General features: G+C 43.2%; 1 protein-coding gene across 11 annotated transcripts in view; it reads right to left on the minus strand.

Annotated features, from left to right (window-relative positions):
* rbfox1 (RNA binding fox-1 homolog 1) overlaps positions 1 to 22,441 on the minus strand; it is a 256,048-nt gene that overhangs the window by 34,205 nt on the left and 199,402 nt on the right. For 8 of the 11 annotated variants that reach the window (XR_007959561.1, XM_052049733.1, XM_052049732.1 and 5 more), the window contains 2 exons: positions 15,374 to 15,413; positions 9,296 to 9,360 (listed from right to left, as the gene is read on the minus strand). Coding sequence is in view for 9 of the 11 variants with exons in the window: in XM_052049733.1 (XP_051905693.1) it covers positions 9,296 to 9,360; positions 15,374 to 15,413 (105 nt within the window). In the remaining 2 variants the exon portion in view is untranslated. The remainder of the gene's footprint in view (positions 1 to 9,295; positions 9,361 to 15,373; positions 15,414 to 22,441) is intronic. The other 3 variants (XR_007959562.1, XM_052049731.1, XM_052049729.1) reach the window with 1 other exon arrangement.

The following is a 22,441-nucleotide window of genomic DNA, read 5'->3' on the forward strand; positions in this document are numbered from 1 at the left end:
ACACAAACATTTCAAGTTGTAGAACATCCCTTAGGTAGATGGTGAATTCAACCTGTCATGTTGAGCCCGAAGCGACAGAATAATCACTTCGTGCACAACTACTAGAGGTAAGTGGATCCCCGAAATAGCAGACACAGAAAAGGAATTTTGTCATAAAAAATTAGATTTATTATAACACAAAATCCCCGTCTAAACGGACAACAGAAAACGCTGGTCAAAAGAGGGCCAGGAAATAATAACGAGGCAACAGAAAACTCTGGTCAAAAAGAGGACCAGGAAATAACAACGAGGCAACAGAAAACGCTTGCGAAACAAAAACGGCAAGGAGAAAATTCTTAAGGAAAATACTAATCAAACAAGAGAGGAATATCAAGGCACGCAATAATAGTCAGTAGTCATTAGAGTCAGACTTTTAACCAAGAAGGAATAGACGATAGCAAATGGCACGGCGTGGAATACTCCGGGAGTGAGTCGACTGCCGGAGCGCCCAAATATAGCAGGTGCAATTACCAACAAATGGTTGGCAGGTGTGCAGGCGGCAACTAAGAACGCCTGCCCCCTGCTGTCAAATCCGGAACGTGACAGAACCACTCAAGGAATTAATAAACAGTACATTTGAATTATTAAGGAAGAAGAAAAAAGACATCAATGGAAATACAAAAACAATTTGATGAAATAATACAAAACAACCATCCAAAAACAAAGTAATAGAATTCATGTTTTTTTTTCCCAGTACTGGTAAAAAAATCCCCCAAACGTTTTTTTTTCACATCAAATTTAATTATCTACACTGTGTGTTATTTGTTTAATTTTAAGATCTCTTCAAAAATAGCTTGCCTTTATCAAATAGCGTAAGTTACGTGAACCTCCGGCCACACACATTCAGCCGTGTTTGAACAAACACTGAAAATGCCGCTGTTGTTGACACACAGATGAAACTTTTTATTGGATACGAGATATTGTGCGGTCATATGTGTGAAATGTGGGTTGAGCTATTGTCACAATGCAATTAATAAGTCAAGACACTTTGCAAACTTTTTCTTTTCCTTTCGGCTTGTCCCTTTTCAGGGGTTGCCACAGCGAGTCATTAATTTCCATCTTTCCCTGTTCTCTGCATCCTCTACTCTGACCCCAACTACCTGCATGTCTTTCCTCACGGCATCCATGAATCTCCTCTTTGGCCTTCCTCTCTGTCTCCTACCTGGTAGCTCCATCTCTAACATTCTCCTACTAATGTATCCACTGTCCCTCCTCTGTACATGTCCAAACCATCTCAGTCTAGCCTCTCTAACTTTTTCTCCAAAAGTTAGAGAGGCCAGACTGAGATGGTTTGGACATGTACATCTCAGTCTGGCCAAACCATCTCAGTCTGGCACTTTGCAAAGACGGGTCCAAATCTATACATCGATACTGGAGCCAATCGGCTCAGAGAATGTGCTTACTACGTATCATACACGGCACATCCACACCAGGTAAAAAGTGGACAAACAGTGGAGAATAAAATATTCATTGCAGTCTGGGTGGGACCTGTACAAAACAAACAGCTTCCAACACGAGCCAAAAGGGTGCAGGTGTAGGCTACTTGGTGTAGCAGGTTAGGAAGTGTACAGACTTGTTTATAAACTGTTGACTGACCCCAAATGGTGATTGACTTCCTCTCAATTGGACCGTCCACATTAATTCTCGAGTTGTAGCTGCTGAATGGATTTTTCAAAGAGGTATGCCTATTTTATTTTTCATGACATGATGTATCTTATTAGTCTGAATGTCTTTGGGGTCAACACTTTCTCTCTGGTCTTCGTTTAACCACCAGCTACCTTTATGTTTGTGCTTTACAGTTTCCCGACTTACATTGGGATCCGACAGCCAACGGACATTAACTGGCTGTGGGTTAAAGCAAACCTCAAAAGCAAAGACTGTCTCAATGTCTATGTTGGGACACTATATTATTTTTGAAAGTAGAAGACAAAGCTAAAAATGGACTGAAGAAGAGATAAAACGCAAAATGCACGAAAAAAAGCAAAGAGTTGCATGTTGGCCACCACTTGACTCATGTTTTCGCCCACCAGGGTTGGTGCATTATTAACCCTCTCCAATGTAGTAACCGCTGTCCTTGAAAGGGTTATGTCACACCTTACTCCAACTGTGCATATGTTTAAGAAAGACTAATCAAACTACTTTTTCTAGTCGGGTAATCAGACGATTCTGTTCTGTCAGTATTTCTAAAAGTGGCACATTTCACTACCATAAGAAGTTGCCTGTGGAGTGCAGCAGTGATAAAGAACCGACAAGACTTGAATGAACAGCAGATAAAGTACTTGACAACAATGGTGCTTCCCTCACATATGCATTGTAAAACAAAGCGTTAACCAATAATAAAATACGGGAGGACACATGTTCCTAACACTGTAGTACGAATTAAAGTCACTCATTGCCAAGAGCTAGAGCTGGACTGAAACACAAGTACCTTTTGTCATATTTGATATTTTGCTTATGTCAAATGTTCAGGTCAGTATCAAATGTATTTCTGTATTTACCTAATAGTTGTTATTTATTTCTAGTCATTTCTATTTATATTTTGAATGAATTATAATAAGCGGCCTGGTAGTAGAGTGGTTAGCACGTCGGCTTCACAGGGCAGAGGCCTTCCTGTGTGGAGTTTGCATGTTCTCCCTGCGCTTGCGTGGTTTTCTCTGGGTCCTCCGGTTTCCTCCCACATTCCAAAAACATGCATGGCAGGCTGATTGAACACTCCAAAATGTCCCTAGGTGTGAGTGTGAGCGCGAATGGTTGTTCATTTCTGTGTGCCCTGCGATTGGCTGGCAACCGGTTCAGGGTGTACCCCGCTTACTGCCCGAAGACGGCTGGGATAGGCTCCAGCACCCCCGTGACCCTTGTGAGGATAAAGCAGTTTGGAAAATGACTGACTGAATTATAATAATGATTATAATAATATAAATTCTAGATTATATAGTAATAAAGATGTATTGCATTGTATTGATCTGAAGAGTAAGAAAAATAGTTTATTGTACACTCTTGGTGGTCTGATGAAGATTTTGTGTAGCGTAACACCTTCATCTATGTAACTGCACTCCTCATGAGGAGTTGCAAATCCGGCACCATAAAAGAAAAAAACAACAACTCCCCCCCCCCAAACCCTTGAGTTTATTGAAAAAAACTACTCTAGTCTACAGAAGACAAACAGTAAATTCAACCAAAATGTCGGCATATTTAATTGAGTTTATTTAGTCATACGTCATTTGCCGTGTCTATGCGTGTGTGCGTCTGAGCCTACACTATTTTATTAATACAAGCTATGCAGCTGCTGTCATCAATAAAAATAATAACAATGAATTCCTGTAACTTTGTTCAGTGTCATACAGCGAACAGATATATGTGTGTGTGATACAAAGACCAACCGAAAATATCGCAAGTTGCATGAGATGTGATCATAAAAAGTAGTTCTTTGTTTCTGTGGGCAGTGTCGTGAACTACGATGAACCTTTTATGTACAAGAGGTGGCGTTTTTACATTTGAATTAAAAAGGAAGGCACAAAAAAAATTCATTTCTTTTTTTTTTCTGGAAAATATTTTTATCGCCTCCCCCATATTTGGGGATCAAACTCAGAACTTGGCACCAGAAGTGAGAACATATCTGCCACAGTTGCTGATGTATGTTGTCCACAGTTTTGCTTATGAAATGAAAGGAGTTTCTTCCTTTATTCAGATTCAGAAAACTTTATTTATCCCTGTGGGGCAATTAGAGTGAAGTATTGTCGTCAATCCACCTATGTCTTATTGCACCCTGGAAACCACAAATTTTGTAGTGCAGTTCCCCAAAAGGAATGCATGAATAACAGTCTCACTATTATAATCAGACACATGGTCATAATTTTGAGAAAAAGGGAACATAAATCTCAAAATGCCTCTGTTGTCATTAAATGACTTTGAAAGTCTTTGAGATGCTTACATCATGTTCTTGCATTAATTAATTTATGGAGTGTAAGACAAAATAATGGGAAACTCTCTTTGATGTAGACCCTTACTTATAAATCTTACAAGTGAGTCATTAATGAGCGACTTATCCTATCATAATGAGCAATTACCTACTAGGAAACAATTTTGTTTGGATGCAGTACAACTGGGGCAACCCATCCTAGTCAAATATGTGACTTTTCTGTGTGAAGTCTGCATGTTTTACGTTTCCTACTACAGTATCAAAACATGCAGGTTCACTTGAAAGAATACACTCCACATTGCTCGTGTGTTACAGTGTAAATGGTTGTGAGCCTATACTAGGGGTGTCAAAGTTATTTTTACTGCGGGCCACATTTTAGTTACCGTTTTCATTGGAGGGCCTTTATGACTGAAACCAGATAAAGAAGTCAAGACACTTTCAACTATTGTTTCGGTTACTATAATAAGGGGTTTGCTAACAAGAAAATGCGAACAATATATTTCTTATTTATTCCATCTGAGAAGTTTAAATTTTGGTCGAGATTTTAGCAAGCATCATGGAAGTTGACATGTTTGATTTGCTCTCGCGGGCCACATAAAATGATGTGGTGGGCCAGATCTGGCCCCCGGGCCTTGAGTTTGACTCCTGTGGTCTATATAGTCCCAGTGATTAATGGGCAATCATTTAAAATATGATAGAATAAGCATGTGACGTTGCACAGGATAAATGGTTAAAAAAAAACAACAACAACAAAAACAATAGATGAACAATATATCCTTCATTTCTGGAATCTACGAAGTTTGAAAAGTTCAAACTGCCAAATACAATGGAATGCCAGAAGGTGGGTTTGTTATCAGGATTTAGTGATTTGATTTCCTACATTTGATATTTTCTTATTTCAAGAAAGTAAAAGTGTCACGTTGTGCCAGAAGCGATGGAATTATTGCTTCGTGCACAACAAAATAAGGAAGTGGATCCCCGAAATAGCAGACACAGAAAGATGTTGTCAGACAAAAATGAGATTTAATATAAACACAAAATACCCGTCCAGGCGAAAACAAACAGAAGACGCTGGTCAAAATAAGGACCAAGAATGAATAAGGAAGTAACAGAAAACGCTTGCGGAAAAACAGCAAGGAAAATGATCAGGCAACTCTAGAATTTAACACGAGCGGATAAGACTGCACGAAATAACAGTCAATCGATTTAAAGATAATAGTTTACTCGAGAAGGGCTCGGCGAGAGTAATGGCACGGCGTGGAATACTCCGGCAGTAAGTCAACTGCCAGAGCGGCCAAATAAAGCCCGTGTAATTAGTCCCCAATGGGTGACAGGTGTGTAGGTGGCAAACAGGGCCTGCCCCCTGCTGGCAAACACGGGACGTGACAAAAAGTTCACGGCTGTTTTACCAATCATTGAGGTACGCGGGATGCCTTTTCCATATATTTATAAACAGAAAGGCAGAGCAGCTTTTGCTTTCTCCCAGTCATGCTACGTCTCAGCAGATCTCCCCTCCTCCCCATCCCTCTTGTGTTAATCCTACATGATAAGAGCCAATCAGGGGCCAGGGTGTGTGCCCATAATTGAGCAGATTTGCATAGCGGCCCAGTGGTTGAAGTGATTAGAAGTTAATCCTCATTAGCTTTGGACATTGCTATTCAACAGCAGCACCCGTCTAACACTCACACTCATCCTAGCACTGCATTTGATCTATCTTATCTCATAGTGCAGAGCCCTAACTCATCATCAGTGTGGATGTGTGACAGTGTGAGAGAGTGTGTGGTCAACTGCAGCTGCTCCACAAAATTCCAAATGTGATTTAGGTCAAACATGGTTTGACCTAAATGACCCAGAGGTGAAAAGATTAAATGCCTGAATATAATTTGTAAAGGCTTTCCAAGTAAGTTGTGACTTTCATCAAATATCCAATGTTTTAGAGATGAGTTAAATAAACATTTATTCTTTAAATGTACTGTTTTAATGACTCATTGATGGCGCCTGAGAAGGCAGCCGTCGGCAAGTGCTCTTCAAGAGCCTTGTGTTTTGTTGTTGTTTTTGTCTTTTGTTTGTCAAATGGTGTTGTTACGTCGTGTGGACATTCGTCAGAGAAGAAACTGTGCTTGGTAGTTGCGCCTTCTCGGCAGCACGTGTGTACCAGCACTGATTTTGATTGGGAGGAATGTCGGCATCATTTGACTGTCGTTGCTGGACAGCTCCAGGACGCTTGTGTCTTGCGCCTGAAATAGGCAGCATTTTCACAGCCCCGCTTTGTTCAGCAAAAAGGCTGGTGCTGATGGACAATCTGCAGCTGGATGGATACATGGCTTGAGGAGCTGACGATGAGAAGAAAGGAGCGTCAGCGCAAAGTGGCGATGTGTATGTGGAACTGGGAGTCGTGGCTTGGAATTGAAGCGGATTTACATGGGACAGGAGTAGAGAGCCAATCTCTTTTTCATAAATGGATGCTTGTAGCAGACGTGTGCACAAACTCAAAGTAATCATGTTTCATTAGGTTGTATGCTTGATTGACCTCAAACGCGCATGTTTAGAGCACACAGGAAAAAGGGCCAACTTGAGCTGAATGAAGCTGAGGCCTTGCTGACTTATAGTACAAACAGGAATATTCAACTTAGGGTGTGACACGTGGGAGGTGTGACATGTAAATGAAGAAGGGAGAGTTTTTCTGATATATCACTTGTAATTTGCATACACGATCAATAAAAAGCCGGCAGAGGCTGTAGAGGTCAGGTGTCAGTTCAGAAGTGCACACGGAGTGGCTTCATAGAAAACTGCGCCTCCTGCCTGCAGAAAAGACAATCTCTACCACCTTGGCCTTGCACAGATGGTAACATGACATCAAGGCACAGGTGCAACAGTAACGGTCCACAGAAGGTTTGGTCAGCACATCGATATCAACGTTATTCCTGTAAGCCATTGCTTGGGATCATTCAAAGCTGCCCTCAATCACATATTGTTTTGTGTTACTCAAAGCGAACAATATATGGGCATTCAATTCCACATCAGTAGACTAAATAAGATTGCCCATTGCGCTCGTGGTGTGCCAGCGTACTTTGGCTGTGCGAGTTCTTGGAATTGCAGCAGTCTCTCGGTGCTGGGGCCTCGGTAATTCCTTGGTTTCTGTGTACAGGGGACTTGCCCAACTTGTGGGTGGTATGGGCTGCACTGACAAGAAGCTGGCTGCATGATCTTAGACCAGCACATCAACAACCATTGTGACACAGTCTGCAGTGTGGTCAGGCCCAGAGTTAAGTTAGTGGCCAAAAGTACTCTATGCGTGGCTATACATATGGTTTAATTATGTTCTTTCCGGATGAATGAGGGGTGGTTTTATAATAAAGAAAATAATAAATAATAAAGAATAAAATGTGAAAATATTTGTCAGGTGCAAGCATGTACAGTTCGGTTAAAACGTGAAACTAAAGAGAAAGAAAACAGCTCACATGGATACACATGGGCCAAATAATTACAGTTAGACGTATGTACAGATGACAGATGAAAGGACAGACATACAGTACCTGTGGATGCAACACATACCACAACAGGTTATGGCTAAATATAATACATAAGGATAGGAAAGTTGCATGTGGGAAAATTTGTTGGTAATCATTTCAGAAAACAAAACTCACATTGGCAAAGTGACTGTAAAAATTGTCAGAGACTATTGCGCGTGTTCTCTGAGAGAAGAAATTTTGGATTGGAGTGATATTGAACGATATTTCTCTCTCTCTCTCTTTCTCTCTCTCTCTCTTGACTGACCCCTTAAATTTTATGCCCAACATGTATAATTTTGGGCATTTATATTTGATAAATGATTGTGGTTTTCAGAGAATGTGCAGCTGTTTCTATGGCCCTTCCCAGCATTCCATCCTACTGGCACTCTCTCTGTCCCAGTAATTAATTGGGCCCTGTGTAGTTATGTAACAGGGATTGACCACATCCAACGTGAGAATTATTTTTTTTCACCACTGGTTATATGGTGGGTGGCCCGGTAGTCCAGTGGTTAGCACGTCGGCTTCACAGTGCAGAGGTACCGGGTTCGATTCCAGCTCCGGCCTCCCTGTGTGGAGTTTGCATGTTCTCCCCGGGCCTGCGTGGGTTTTCTCCGGGTGCTCCGGTTTCCTCCCACATTCCAAAAATATGCATGGCAGGCTGATTGGACACTCTAAGTTGTCCCTAGGTGTGAGTGTGAGTGCGAATGGTTGTTCGTCTCTGTGTGCCCTGCGATTGGCTGGCAACCGATTCAGGGTGTCCCCCGCCTACTGCCCGGAGACAGCTGGGATAGGCTCCAGCACCCCCCGCGACCCTAGTGAGGATCAAGCTGTTAGGAAGATGAATGAATGAATGAATGGTTATATGGTAGTTAATCCTATTGAGTATTGTTGTATTATTCACATTATTTGCCATAAGACATTTGTGCTTTGTCGTGAGGGCTTTCTTGGAGGGTTCTCCCGGGGCAATTTTACTGGACATATATTTAGCTCTTTGCTGGACTGGCAATAATATTTACCATGCCACTTTCCGTTTCAACTCATCATTGGCGAATGGGCAAACGAGGTGTGTGCACCCTGGCTTCAAGTATATACGTTTTCGTTGTCAGCAGAAAAATTCATGCTTATTTTTTTTTTCTGGTGTAACTCGGGATTGTTTAGCTTTTGTTTTTTTCCACCCCTCCCCACCCCCCTGAAAAATGAGCTAAACAGCGGGTTAGAAATTTAACTGGCAGTTACAATACAATACAATACATGCTGATTTATATAGCGCTTTCACAACAGTGGCAGCTGTAATAAGGGTTAACTAGTGGCTAAAACGGGCCCACGTGCGCGCGTGTGTGTGTGTGTGTGTGTGTGTGTGTGTGTGTGTGTGTGTGTGTGTGTGTGTGTGTGTGTGTGTGTGTGTGTGTGTGCGTGTGTGTGTGTGTGTGTGTGTGTGTGTGTGTGTGTGTGTGTGTGTGTGTGTGCGTGTGTGTGTGTGTGTGTGTGTGTGTGTGTGTGTGGTGTGTGGTGTGTGGGTGCATGTATTCTGAAGGAGGTGCAAAGCCCGTTTTTCACTCCTGCCATGTGGAGGTTGAAGCTAATGTTCCCACCAGTTGGGGACTTCTTCAGATCTCTCAAAATGTTTTTGTCATTAACATTTTTAAAACTTATTTTTAATCCTCCAGTTCAAGTTTGTTCCTTAGTGTAGCCATTGACTCTATCCAAATGATTGAATATTGCAGTGAAATTGAAGCTCGAAATTTCCCCGCTCATTTGACGGCATAACATGCATTGTTTCTAACATGCTTACTTTGGGTGCTTTTGGAGGACTCTGTTATCTTACCTGTCACTGTATGCAGCTGCTGTGGCAGCAGTAGGCTGGGCAAATCTGTAGGCAGCGTAACCACCCTGGAAACACACGCGTACAGTGCATATGAAATTGGGAGTGCTTCAGTGCATTTTGTATAAATGATAAATATTCCTAAATCTTGAATTGTCCAATTGTTGTTAATGTGATGAATATGAGGAATTAAACTGCTAATACAAGACAATTGGTCTTTAGACACACACAAGACTTTCATTAACAGCTTCGCTCCTGTCTGTATCGCATGAGCAATAGCTTAATATACATGCCGAAATCCTCAAATAATTACACTGTATATTCTTTTTAAATTAACACGTATATCTATTTATTAATGTAACGTGTAGTTAGTGTTTAATCTGTCCAATCAAAGGTGAATAAACAGTTGGTGAAACGCTGTGGCTGTCGTTAGCTATTGTGAAATTAGTAACTGGCAAAACATATATAATCCACAGGCAATCATACACGTCTAAACAACAGCAAACTATCACCTTTGATGTACAGAATATTTAGCGTAACACGTTCAATAGTTTCCTGCGACCTTGATTTTTACAGCATGTATTTGTCATGGTCACGTTCTATTAGTGTCCAGCAGGTGTTCCCGTTTTTTTCTGCTGCGCATCTGTGTGACGCTGTTAGATAATTTTGCCTTACTCAAGTTATTGTTCATGTGCATTTCGTCGCGATGCTCCCTTACTACTCTCGTTCCGTTTTTGGGTCTTGCCTTGATTTGTTTTTTCTGTTCTTTTTTGAGGAGGGTGGGGGAGGGTGGGGGGGGGCTCTTTGCCTTTGCTACGTTCTTCGCTGTTCAAGTAAGTAGTTCTTGGTGTGTTTAAGTAAGTTTAAGTCCACGGTTTCTTCTCCACATGGTTTGATCTTTCTTGCACTTTTGTCACAAGCTATTTTCTTTCGTGTTTTTTCCTTGCCTTGTGCAAGCGCTCTTTGTTTTCTTTGCATTATTCCTGGCTTGTTGTCCATTGTCATTATTTGCACGTTGTGGACCTGACCTTGCGCCTATTTTTGTAAATGAATATTTTTGTTGGATCTACTTTCCTGAGTCTACGTTTGAAGGGTTTGATTCTGTCCGTAACCTTAACGGACACCCGACGGATAATGATGGCACATGTTGTGTGTCTGATTTCTTGGATGTAGTATTTTACAAGTTCTGTAAAGTACTTTGTTACAGTTGCATCAGTTGTGAAGACTCTATATAAATAAAGCTGTATTGGATTGCATTCCCTTTAGCGAAGCGCCATTGAGTGGATGCATACAACATAGAAAGCTGGATTGTATTCCCTTTAGCATCTAGTGCAGTGTTTTTGAATCTTTTTCGAGCGAAGGCACATTTCATTCCTTGAAAAAAAATCCCGTGGCACACCACTACCTAAAAATGTGAAAAAAAGCGTATTTTAACAATTGTTATATTGTTACGATAAACGTTTTTTTGACATTGAAAAATAACGCTATAGCACACTGAATAGGAATCAAATCAACATCAATCCAATATTTGGTGCATTCATTTTAATGGCCGGTAAAATATAGTCAATTATAACGTTTAACTTGCTCAGGGTTGGATTTTTTTCTGTGACAGACGGTTCTTTTTCTCCTCGTTGTTTGCACTCTCCTGCAATATTGTACCAATCCCTTTTCCCTTGCATCTTTGTATAATTCCAACATCATTCAAATGACTTTTCTGCTGAATGTGTCGCTTGCAGCTTCCATTCAATCTATATTTTTCGCTTACAACTTTAGCTTTGCTGCATGTTTTGCAGAGCATACCTTTCTCACTCGAAAAAGAAAATATCTCACCCAGTTTCACTGCTTGTTTAATTTGCACATACTCCGACAGCCATTCCAAATTAAAAGAACCACAGTTCATTCTTATTTTGGATAAGGGAGTCGACATATCCAATTCACTGCCCGGTCATTTTGCCACGATAAGGGATTAGCATTAGCGTCACTTATCCCCGCCACTCTGTTATTGTTATAGAGCAGAGAATATGCGTAAGTACTGTCAATGCGGGGATTGGCTGCATAGCGTCATTGCATCGTATTGTGTGATTGGCTGGACACCTGTCACTCACTGAATTACACAGTAAATTGAGAGAGGAAAAAAAGTTATTTGTCTAATTCATTTGCAGTGTGTTCAATGCGCTGGATAGGGTTTCTTGTGCGCTGAGAGTGTGCGACATAAAAGCTTCTATTTTATGTATCTTATAATGCGATGGGTCATATATATATGAAAACAGTTTTATATTAGGCCATTCATTGAAGATGTGCCTTATAATCTGAAGCACCTAAGAGTGCAGAAAATGTTACTTTATATGTGACAGACATATTCATATTTTTTTCGTCCTCAGTCATTACAATGAGTTGCTTTGGGGTTGTTTAAGGTCTTCACGTACAAAATAGTGAACAAGTTTACTTGTTTGTGTTCTTTGCAGTTGTAGTACATAAAACAGTTGTAGTACATAAATAATATTCACAAGGTATTTTATGAATAGGTGACCCTGCAAAGCTGCAACCCCTCCATTCTTAATGACTGAGAGTGTATGTCTGCCCTGACACCAGCAATGTATTATTACCACGATAAAGTGTGGAGTGAAGTAAGGAATAGTTATAAGATTGTGCGATGATGGACTACTGTGGTGGGATGAACAGTCTGCTCCCTTTAAGAGACCAGCCATTGTAACGGTGTATTGCCACTCCTAACAGAGTGACTATTGGAGGCTTTGTGTGCATTGTGTGTGTATGGAATCAGTCTGTGTGGTCAAGTTTTGACCACCCATCACTCAGTCTAAGGTAGGGAAGGTTGTCATTCATCAACTTTACTGAGGCGTTGATAGAGGACAGGTGGAGCAGGACTCTTTATATAAAGGCGATGCTAATGCAGCGTGGCATGACTTGTATGCATCACCAGTTATATTTAGAGCATATTTAGAGTTTACATTATTTTTACTAGATTGTGTTCTTGAGTCAAGGCCAAACATAATACCACAGCAGCACCTCTCCCCATGTTTCACTGAAGTCATTTTTCTAATTAGAAAGGCTGCGTAAAACGCAAGACATTTGGATACTTGTACTTTAAAGACTCACATGGGAAATTTCGCATAATGCTTCCTGAGCACTTACTCCATCAGTTACATTACGGCTATGTCACTCTGACAACACTGTTCCTCGCCCCTTCCCCACCCCCCTTTGTTCTCTGAAACAATCATGAATGCCATATTTGATGTGTATAATTAAGGTAAATTCAAATGTAAATTTTCCAAATGATTGAAACACCTCAGAGTGTAATACATGTTACTTTATAACTTTCACAGTATATGCAAAATAATTATACATATTATATACAGTAAGTATTGGGGGAGGCCCAGTGTCAAGTGATTAGCGCGTCGACCTCACAGTGCAGAGGTCGTGGATTTGATCCTCCTTCCTGTGTGGAGTTTGCATGTTCTCCTCGTGCCTGCGTGGGGTTTCTCCCGGTACTCCGGTTCCTCTCACGTTCCAAAACATGCATGGCAGGCTGATTGAACACTCTAGATGTGAGTGTGAGCGTGCATGGTCGCTCGTCTCTGTGTGCCCTGCGATTGGCTGGCAACCAGTTCAGGGTGTCCCCCGCCTATTGTCTGAAGACAGCTGGGATACGCTCCAGCACGCCTTGCAACCCTTGTGAGGGTAATCGGATCGGAAACTGGATGGATGGATATAAATATTGAAATACAAAGTATAAGAAAACTATTTTTAGTCCAGACAATGAATGGTTGCGTTTTTGCACAACTCATCGCTGGTCCAATGCACTTCATTCCAAATGTCTAGGTATAAATAAATCTTCAATGAGTGAATAGAAATTAAATGAATTCAGTGTAACAGTGGAGGATAGTGTACACTCTAGTTAGATGATTGTATTTTGTTTTTTGTTATCTTTGTTTTAGTCTTCTTTTTATTAACTCCAAATGGAAGCTGGTACTGTACAACTTAATTATACTAAAAGCATGGTCGCACAAATGTTTTCAGAAAACAACAAAACCTCTCTCCCCCACCAAAATCAACAAACAAGAGGTGTCCAATCGCCTTGATTTAACCTTTTTGGTTTGTCATCACCTGCATGACTAAGAATCAACACGGACATGAAAAAAAGAAAAGAATTCCCGTAAATTCCGGATTGAAAGCCACGACTTTTTTTCCACACTTTCAACACTACGGTGTGTAATATGAAGCGGCTTTTTATATAGATTTTTTCCATCACGGGAAAAACATGGACCAATAAAATAAATGATTCTTTTACTGAGGTCCAATGAGATTGTATGATTAATCACAACCTCCGCTCTTTTTGCCGTAGCGGGGGAAAAAGTGTTACCCGGCAACAGTCGACCAATAAAATGAATGAGTAGTACACAGGGGGTCCAATGAAATTGTATGATTACCGGAAATCACAACTTCCTTATTTCAGTCTTTCTTCTCACCCTGATCAACATGGAGAATACCAGCCGAAAAGCATATGATGCAGCTTTTAAACTAAAAGCGATCACTCTGGCAGTTAAAGAAGGAAATCAAGCTGCTGCCCATAAACTTGGCATTGACGAGTCGATGGTGCGAAGGTGGAGGCTCCGGCAAGAAGAACTGAGACAGTGTAAAAAGACAAGCAAAGCTTTAAAAGGTTTTCAAGGTGGGCCGTCGTGGTGTTGTAGATTCATGAAACGGAAAAGCCTGTCTATCAGGGCACGCATGACGTTGTGTCAGCAGCTCCCTCCCAATTACGAGGACAAACTTGCTTCGTTCCGCACATTCACACAAACAACGATAGCGGAGAATTCCATCAGCTCAGATGAAATAATCAATAAAGGATGAAGAGCCTCTGACATTTGATTTGCCTCTCACTCGGACTGTAAATAAAAAACGTGACTCCTCCTTCATATTGAAAACAAGCGGCCACGAGAGAACGCATTTTACCTGTTTTGAGACGCGCAGCATCGACGTTAACGCTGTCAACGATGATCATTTTTAAACGGCTGACTATAGAAATAATTTCATATATCTTTTCCCATTTATATAATTTGCATTATTCTATTTAAAGCTGAGTGGACTGCAATATTTCTCCTCGTAATTACGCAAATGCAAATCAGGATCTCTCTTTGTCTGGCCTCTTATTATGTCTTTCAGCGTAATTTCGTTGTGCAAATGCATTTATCATGCTCATAAAAATATGGAGATTATTTTAACCGCAAGAAATTTAGCGTTTTTTTTCTGCGGGGGTTCAGCGGGGGACCACGTCAGCGACCTCAACCGGAGGCACTCCACGGCGGCAGGGACGCAGAAGCAAACCCCCGCCTACTCATTGGCCAGCGGTTTATAGTACGGTGCGGCGCATATAATTACAAAATTGATTTTTCTTCATAAATCTGAGCATGCGGCTCTTAATCAGGTGCGGTCTGTAGCCTGGAATTTACGGTTACTAACTAACGCAATGTATTAATCGAAAAAGAAATAAATACATATTTTTGAAAGCTTATTGATTTTGTTTTTTGAAATGATCTTGTTCCTAAGTTAAAAATTACTTGGGCAATTTGGTTTTTGGCTGACAATATTGAATTTTCTGTCACTTGAAATCTGCTACTTAGGCAAAACACGTTCCTGTGCTGAAGATAAACAGTGTCTTAAGCTTATAGACTCTTAATTGTCGTAATAATAATTGTGTGATTGCAGTTTTCTATAAGCAAGTCAGATGTTAAATGAGCAATCTCAGATCACAATGATCAGCCTCACACACACATATCCTTGCCACTTAAGTGCAGTACAAATACTGTAGCATTACAGAATCAATTCAACCTGTGTATTTATTCTTAAACAAATATAAAGTTAAACCAATTTTCACAATGACAAATTAGATTAAAAAAATAATTCAGTCCACACTGTATAGTCTCTCGTTAATTCAGAGAGAAACTCAAGCAACAGGTGAAAGGGGAAGTGTATTAATTGAGGGACATATTTGTGCAAAGCAAATATAATATGAGGTCAGAGATGGCTGTCGCATGCAATGTCAAACCAGGAAATACTTACATAAATATCTGCACCATAAAATCCATCCTGGTAAACAGCACTGCAAAGGATGCAAACACAAACAAACAAACACACAATCAAACAAAACAACAACAAAAAACATCCATATTAGTGCATGTTGTCATGCACGCACTGAACTGTCTTGCAACCAATCCCCACATCCACAATCCAAAAGACAACCAACAGAAAATGAAAATACAACCAGAATCAAAGGGAGGAATACAGCAGGCACCCTCAATCCAGTCTAATGGCTCAGTAAGGAAGCTGGGAGGTTTCCATAACATGAAATTACAACTGTATTTTGGAAGGTTGGCCTGGATCTCAGAAGGGTAATTATAGTCACTGGCAGTTATTGGTCATTCGCTTGAACTCCGCGTAGGCAAAGTGGATTCTCACCAAGATCATTCATTCATTCATTCATCTTCCGAGCCGCTTGATCCTCATTAGGGTCGCGAGGGGTGCTGGAGCCTATCCCAGCTGTCTTCGGGCAGTAGGCAGGGGACACCCTGAATCGGTTGCCAGCCTATCGCAGGGCACACAGAAACGAACAACCATTCACACTCACACCTATGGACAATTTAGAGTGTTCAACCAGCCTGCCACGCATGTTTTTGGAATGTGAGAGGAAACCGGAGCACCCGGAGAAAACCCACGCAGGCCCGGGGAGAACATGCAAACTCCACACAGGGAGGCCGGAGCTGGAATCGAACCCGGCACCTCTGCACTGTGAAGCCGACGTGCTAACCACTGGACTACCGGGACGCCCCCTCACCAAGATCATTATAGTTAAAAAAAACAAGAAATAAAAATAAAACTGAAAACTATTGGGGGTAATGAAATAAAATATAAACAAAATGCTTAAAAAAAACCCTGAAACTTCATTTCGTGTCGTGTTTTGCATTGATTTTAAATGGTATTAAAGCCGGAAGAAAGAAGGTCGAATGGTCAACTGAGAGTTGTGGTTCTGTTACTCGCATGCATGTCCAGCTCCGGGCCTGGAGGGCCACTGTCCTGCCTGTTTTCCAGCTCTCCCGGCTGCAACACACCTGCTTCAGATGGTAAGCTCATCAGCCAGCTCTGAAGCAGCATTAGAACGTTCCTGATTATTTGATCAGGTGTGTTGCTCTCATGGGAGAGCTGGAAAACAGGCAGGATAGACACTTGAGGACCGACTTTGGACACCCTCATGTTACTGTGTGTCGCCGAGAAGCAACGTCAGCCAATAAAAAAGCATCACACCAATGATGTCACTCCTAGGGGACAATCTTGCTTGTTTTATGGCTCAACTGCTTTTTTCCCTGAAATCAGCACAAAACGTGATGCTAGGTCACAAGTGCCTTCCTTTTCCGTGTCTTATATGAAAAAAAAAATACTCATACACAGTACAAGCGAGTTTACGTTTCAGCTAAATTCGTGCTCATCCATCCTTCCAATTTGACATGAGGGTTGTTCACAACAACTTTTACTCAGGTGTTGCACAGGGGCTGCTCCCCATAGAGCAGGGGTGTCGAAAGTCGGTCCTAGAGGGCCGCTGTCCTGTCTGTTTACCAGCTCTCCCACACACACCTGATTAAAATGATCCACTCATCAACAAGCTCTGGAGCAGCATTAGAACAATCCTGATGATGTGAATCAGGTGTGTTTCTCCTGGGAGAGCTGGAAAACAGGTAGGACAGCGGCCCTCCAGGACCGACTTTCGACACCCCTGTCGTAGAGCGTTCATATGAACAAAGTCCTACCGGTGTAGCCACTGAAAACAGCTTAAACGGGAGCAAATTTAACCCTGCTCAGGAGGTGGTTTAAAAATTCGGAGTATCCGGAGTAAATGCTAGTTTGCGGGGCAGCGCCGATACAAAATGGGACGTGTGAACGCTACAGGAGTAGACTTGCTAGCGTGAGAAGAGTTGATTACATACGAGTAGAATGTGTTGTTTTCGTGCTCTGTTGTGCTTCCGTCATCTTTCCTTTCTCTCTCTCTCATCCTTTTAACGGTGTCTGATCGACCACAGCGTTGATTTGTCTGGAGAAGAATCAACCATGGTTTTTCGATATGTAACAAACAAGGCGGCGAAACGGAAATACACTTTACGCACGCCCTGCTCAATGTCTCATATTGCATGGCTGCAGAAACTGTCGTGTGAATGGAAGTGGGGTTGCACCGGGGTTGACACGCTTCTCTTTCGTAAGCAGCTTTATACGTGTGAACACTCCACAAAAGATATATCGCAACAAAATACATCGGTGCAGCACCGATGCAAATGTGTGCCGTATGAACACCCCTTTAGACTCACAGGTGAAAGCAAGTGGGCAAGTGGCTAATAGTGTTATGTGTGGAATACTTTTCAATAGGAATTCAAGCCAGAAATTCTCTTTGGTAACTTGGCAAACAAGGGATGGGAAGCAAGAAAACTGTGACTGTTCTCTCATTATTTAAAACATTGGGTTGTGATGCTGCTAACTTTAGAAGCAGTATTATACACTACACTTACTTCAAAGGGTGGACTGGTTTACATTATCTGTATTTTAAAATACTAATTTTGTATATTTTATTTAACTACATGATACTTACAGTAATGTCGTTTAATATTGTTGTGAAACATATACACGATTTTAAATATATATTGCCCTATGATTGGCTGACAACCAGTTCAGGGTGTCCCCCGCCTAATGTCTGAAGACAGCTGGGATAGGCTCCGGCTCGTCCCGCGACCCTTATCAGGAAAAGCGGATCAGAAAATTGATGCATGGTTGTATAAAAATATATTTATATATAAAATATTTATATAAAACAAAGCAATTAGAATTATCCAAAAAAACACGAACAAACCCGCTTAAAAACTCATTGATACTGTCATGTTCCTGTCCTTGGCCTGGCCAGCAGGTGGCAGACTGAGCAGACTTTCTGGCTGCACACCTGCTGCCAATCTTTCAATCAAGGAACTATGTATTTAAGAACCAACAATCTGTCTGCTGGTTGTCGGGATATTGTTATGCCTTGATGCTTCCTTGCCCATAGACTATTTTTTGCTATAGATCTCGTCGTGTTTCGCTCTTGAACTCTCGGTACCAATGGTTTTGTGAGTATTGGATTTTACTTTTTGAATTGGCTTTCTCTTGCGTGTATTTTGGATACATTGTTTTTGTTTGTCTTCGCGATCCTTATTTTCCTCCCTTGCCTTTTGTGCAAGCGCTTTTTGTTGTTCGTTGTTTGTGCCCTCTGGTCCTTGTTTTGACCAGTGCTTTATGTTTCTACTTTGTCTGTGCGATTTTTGTACATTAAATATTTTTGCTTCTCAGACCTTGTCTGGCGTCTACACTTTTGGGTTCCAAAAACTTGATTCGGTTAGACCGAATCGTGACAGAATATCCCGACCAACATGGAACCCGTATACCTCAACAAGGTTATGACTGCCTTGACCAGCCAAGGACAACTGGTGGGTCAGCAGGAACAAGCGCTCGCGGAACTCCGGGGCACGGTCTCCCTGCTGGCCCATCGACTCGAGATTTTGGGTTCACCAGTGGAGCGGGAACCCAATATCCCACACCCACCGCGTTATGGTGGCGAACCTGGGTTGTGTGGACAATTTCTACACCAATGCTCACTAATTTTCGACCAAGAACCATCCACCTATGTAAAGGATCAGACCAAGGTGGCATTTATAATGAGCCTGTTGACTGGTCAGGTGGCGTCATGGGCGGTGGAAGTAAGCAATGCTCAACCCGGGCTTCGGTCTTCCTTCCCTGATTTTGTGGCAGCGTTCCGTCGGGTGTTCCACCCCTCGGTCATGGGAAGAGAGACTGAAGGTCGGTTATTAGATTGTCGGCAAGGGAAGCAATCTGTAGCCGATTACTCCATTTCTTTTCGGATTTTGGCCGCCCGAAGTGGTTACGGGGACCGCGCTCTTCGTGGTTTGTTTCGTCGCGGTTTAAATCAATCTTTGAAAGATGAACTGGCTACCCGTGATGACAGCACTACCTTGGAGGAACTCATTAACCTGGCCCTCGTACTGGACAACCGCATGCGAGAACGAGAGCGGGAACGGGGTCATGTCAGGTTCCAGCCCCCACGTGCTGGAGGTCGGCCTGCTTCCCACGAGTTATCCCGGCCGTCCGGACCAGAGCATCACCCTGGTGCCAGGGCTGTCGCCGCTGAGGGAGAGCCTATGCAGCTGGGAGGAGGACGTGTGGGGCCATAGGAGAGACGGCGACGGATTCGTGACCAGGCCTGTTTCTACTGCGGACAACAAGGACATCGAGTCGCTGACTGTCTGATGACCCCAACCCGCCTTTTTGCTCGCACCTACAACTGTGAGTCTACACCACACACAGAATATCGGGAGCCGAGAAGAGAGGAGTCCAGGTCGGGACTCCCCAAGAGACTTGAGCTGGACGGGACAATCTATGGTCCTTCACAGCCTTTTCAGGTTCGGGCACTGGTGGACTCGGGGGCGGTCGATTGTTTTATGGACACTAAGATGGCTAATGAACTGGGTTGTCCGGTAGAGGAGTTAGAAGTGGCTAAACGTGTTCACGATCTCGATGGGCGACTCCTGGCGGAAATAAAACAGATCACAGGCCCCTTAATGTTAAAGATCTCGGGTAATCATGTTGAACAGAGGCGATTTTATATTATGAATTCTCTATCCGTACCTGTCATCCTTGGGTTACCTTGGTTAAGGACCCATAATCCTGTCATCGCGTGGGATCGCACCGCGATTGAGAATTGGAGCCCTTTCTGGGGGGTAGAGGGCTGCCTCGCACCGATCCGCCCGAAGCCATTTGCTTGGACAAAGTCCCAAGCATCTATCATGATTTACGCCAAGTGTTTAGTAAAGATCGTGCTCAATCCCTACCTCCACACAGACCTTACAACTGTGCCATCGACTTGCTGACTAACGTCCCACTACCGAGTTCTCGACTTTATCAGGTTTCACAGCCCGAACAAGAGGCTCTGAGGGAATACATAGACAGCTCACTCTCCACTGGCCTTATTAGGCCATCTAAATCCCCATTGGGGGCCGGGTTTTTCTTTATTGAAAAGAAAGACAAGTCGTTACGACCTTGTGTAGACTATCAGGGACTAAATGAAATTACCATTAAAAACAAATACCCTCTTCCACTATAAGATTCTGCATTTGCCCCCCTCCAATCAGCAACCATTTTCTCAAAACTGGATCTACGCAGTGCTTATCATTTGGTCCGTATTAGGAAGGGGGACGAATGGAAGACTGCATTCAAAACACCATTAGGCCATTTTTAATATTTAGTCATGCCTTTTGGGTTAACCAACGCTCCTGCCGTGTTTCAGAGTTTAATCAACGATGTGTTGAGAGATTTTTTGAACGTGTTTTGTTTTGTCTACCTGGATGACATATTGATATTTTCAAGGACGCTTAAGGAACATCAACACCACGTCAGACTAATCTTGCAACGTCTAATGGAGAATCGTCTCTTTGTCAAAGCTGAGAAATGTGAGTTTCACATCAATTCTATTTCGTTCCTTGGGTTCATCGTGGAGAAGGGTCAGCTGAGCGCCGATCCTGCCAAGATTAAGGCGGTGGTGGAATGGCCGACACCCACCACAAGGAAGCAGTTACGTTTCTTGGGGTTCGCTAATTTCTACCGTCGTTTTATTCGCAATTACAGCCAGAAAGCACTTCCATTAACCCGGTTGACCTCCGTCAAAGTCCATTTTAGGTGAGATTCGGAGGCCGACAGAGCGTTTGTCGAATTAAAGAAGGCCTTCACGAAGCCACCCGTTTTGCAACATCCTAACCCTGATATTGCTTTTGTAGTAGAGGTGGACGCGTCGGATTCAGGAGTGGGGGCAGTACTGTCTCAGCGTTCACCAGTTGACCAGAAACTCCACCCCTGCGCCTTCTTCTCACGTCGTCTCAGTCCTGCTGAAGCCAATTATGATGTGGGAAATCGAGAACTGTTGGCCGTCGTGCTAGCCCTACAAGAATGGAGACACTGGCTCGAAGGAACTAAGGAGCCTTTCACCGTGTACACCGACCACAAGAACCTCGCATACATTCGCTCTGCCAAAAGACTGAACTCACGTCAAGCCCGGTGGGCGCTCCTGTTTACGCGCTATAATTTCACCCTCACCTACAGCCCAGGATCCAAGAACGTGAAACCCGACGCCCTATCGCGGATCTATGACCCAGTGGCCGAGAGCAGTGTACCCCAGAGCATCCTACCGGACCACCGCATCATGGGAGCGCTTAGGTGGGAGATTGAGCAGAGGGTCCAGGAGGCCCAAGAGGGAACCCAAGATCCGGCTGGATGTCCCATAGGAAGGCTATTTGTGCCCCCACCTCTGCGCGCGGAGGTGTTGCAGTGGGGGCACACCTTTAAGGTGGCATGCCATCCTGGCGTTAACCGGACATTGCATCTAGTCACTCAGCGTTTTTGGTGGCCTGAACTTAGAAGGGACATTGTGGACTACATCAAGGCCTGCTCCGTCTGTGCATGCAGTAAGGTCTCCCATCAGCCTCTGGCTGGCTTGCTACGACCCTTACCTGTTCTTCCTCGACCTTGGTCCCATATCTCAATGGACTTTGTCACTGGCCTACCTGTCTCCCGGGGAAAGTCCGTAATCCTCACCGTTGTGGATCGCTTCTCCAAGACCGCCCATTTCATTCCGTTGTCCAAGCTGCCGTCCGCCCTGGAGACCGCCGACCTCCTCGTCAACCACGTCTTCCGCCTCCATGGGATCCCGCTGGATATTGTGTCGGACTGGGGTACCCAATTCGTGTCCAGGGTGTGGAAGCGGTTCTGTCGTGCCATGGGGGCTACAGCAAGCCTATCGTCGGGTTACCACCCACAGTCCAACGGGCAGACCGAACCAGGACCTGGAGGTGGCTCTGCGATGCGTGTGTCTCCACCGTCCCTCATCTTGGGCCGTCCACCTGCCTTGGGTGGAGTACGCGCATAACACCCTGGTCTCCTCAGCCACAGGTCAGTCTCCCTTCATGTCTGCCTATGGCTATCAGCCTCCGCTTTTCCCATCACAGGAGGGGCAGGTGGAAGTCCCGTCGGTATAGCACCATCTCAAGCGGGCCC

The sequence above is a fragment of the Hippocampus zosterae genome, chromosome 17 (assembly GCF_025434085.1).
Source record: "Hippocampus zosterae strain Florida chromosome 17, ASM2543408v3, whole genome shotgun sequence".
NCBI classification, from domain to species: Eukaryota; Metazoa; Chordata; class Actinopteri; order Syngnathiformes; family Syngnathidae; genus Hippocampus; species Hippocampus zosterae.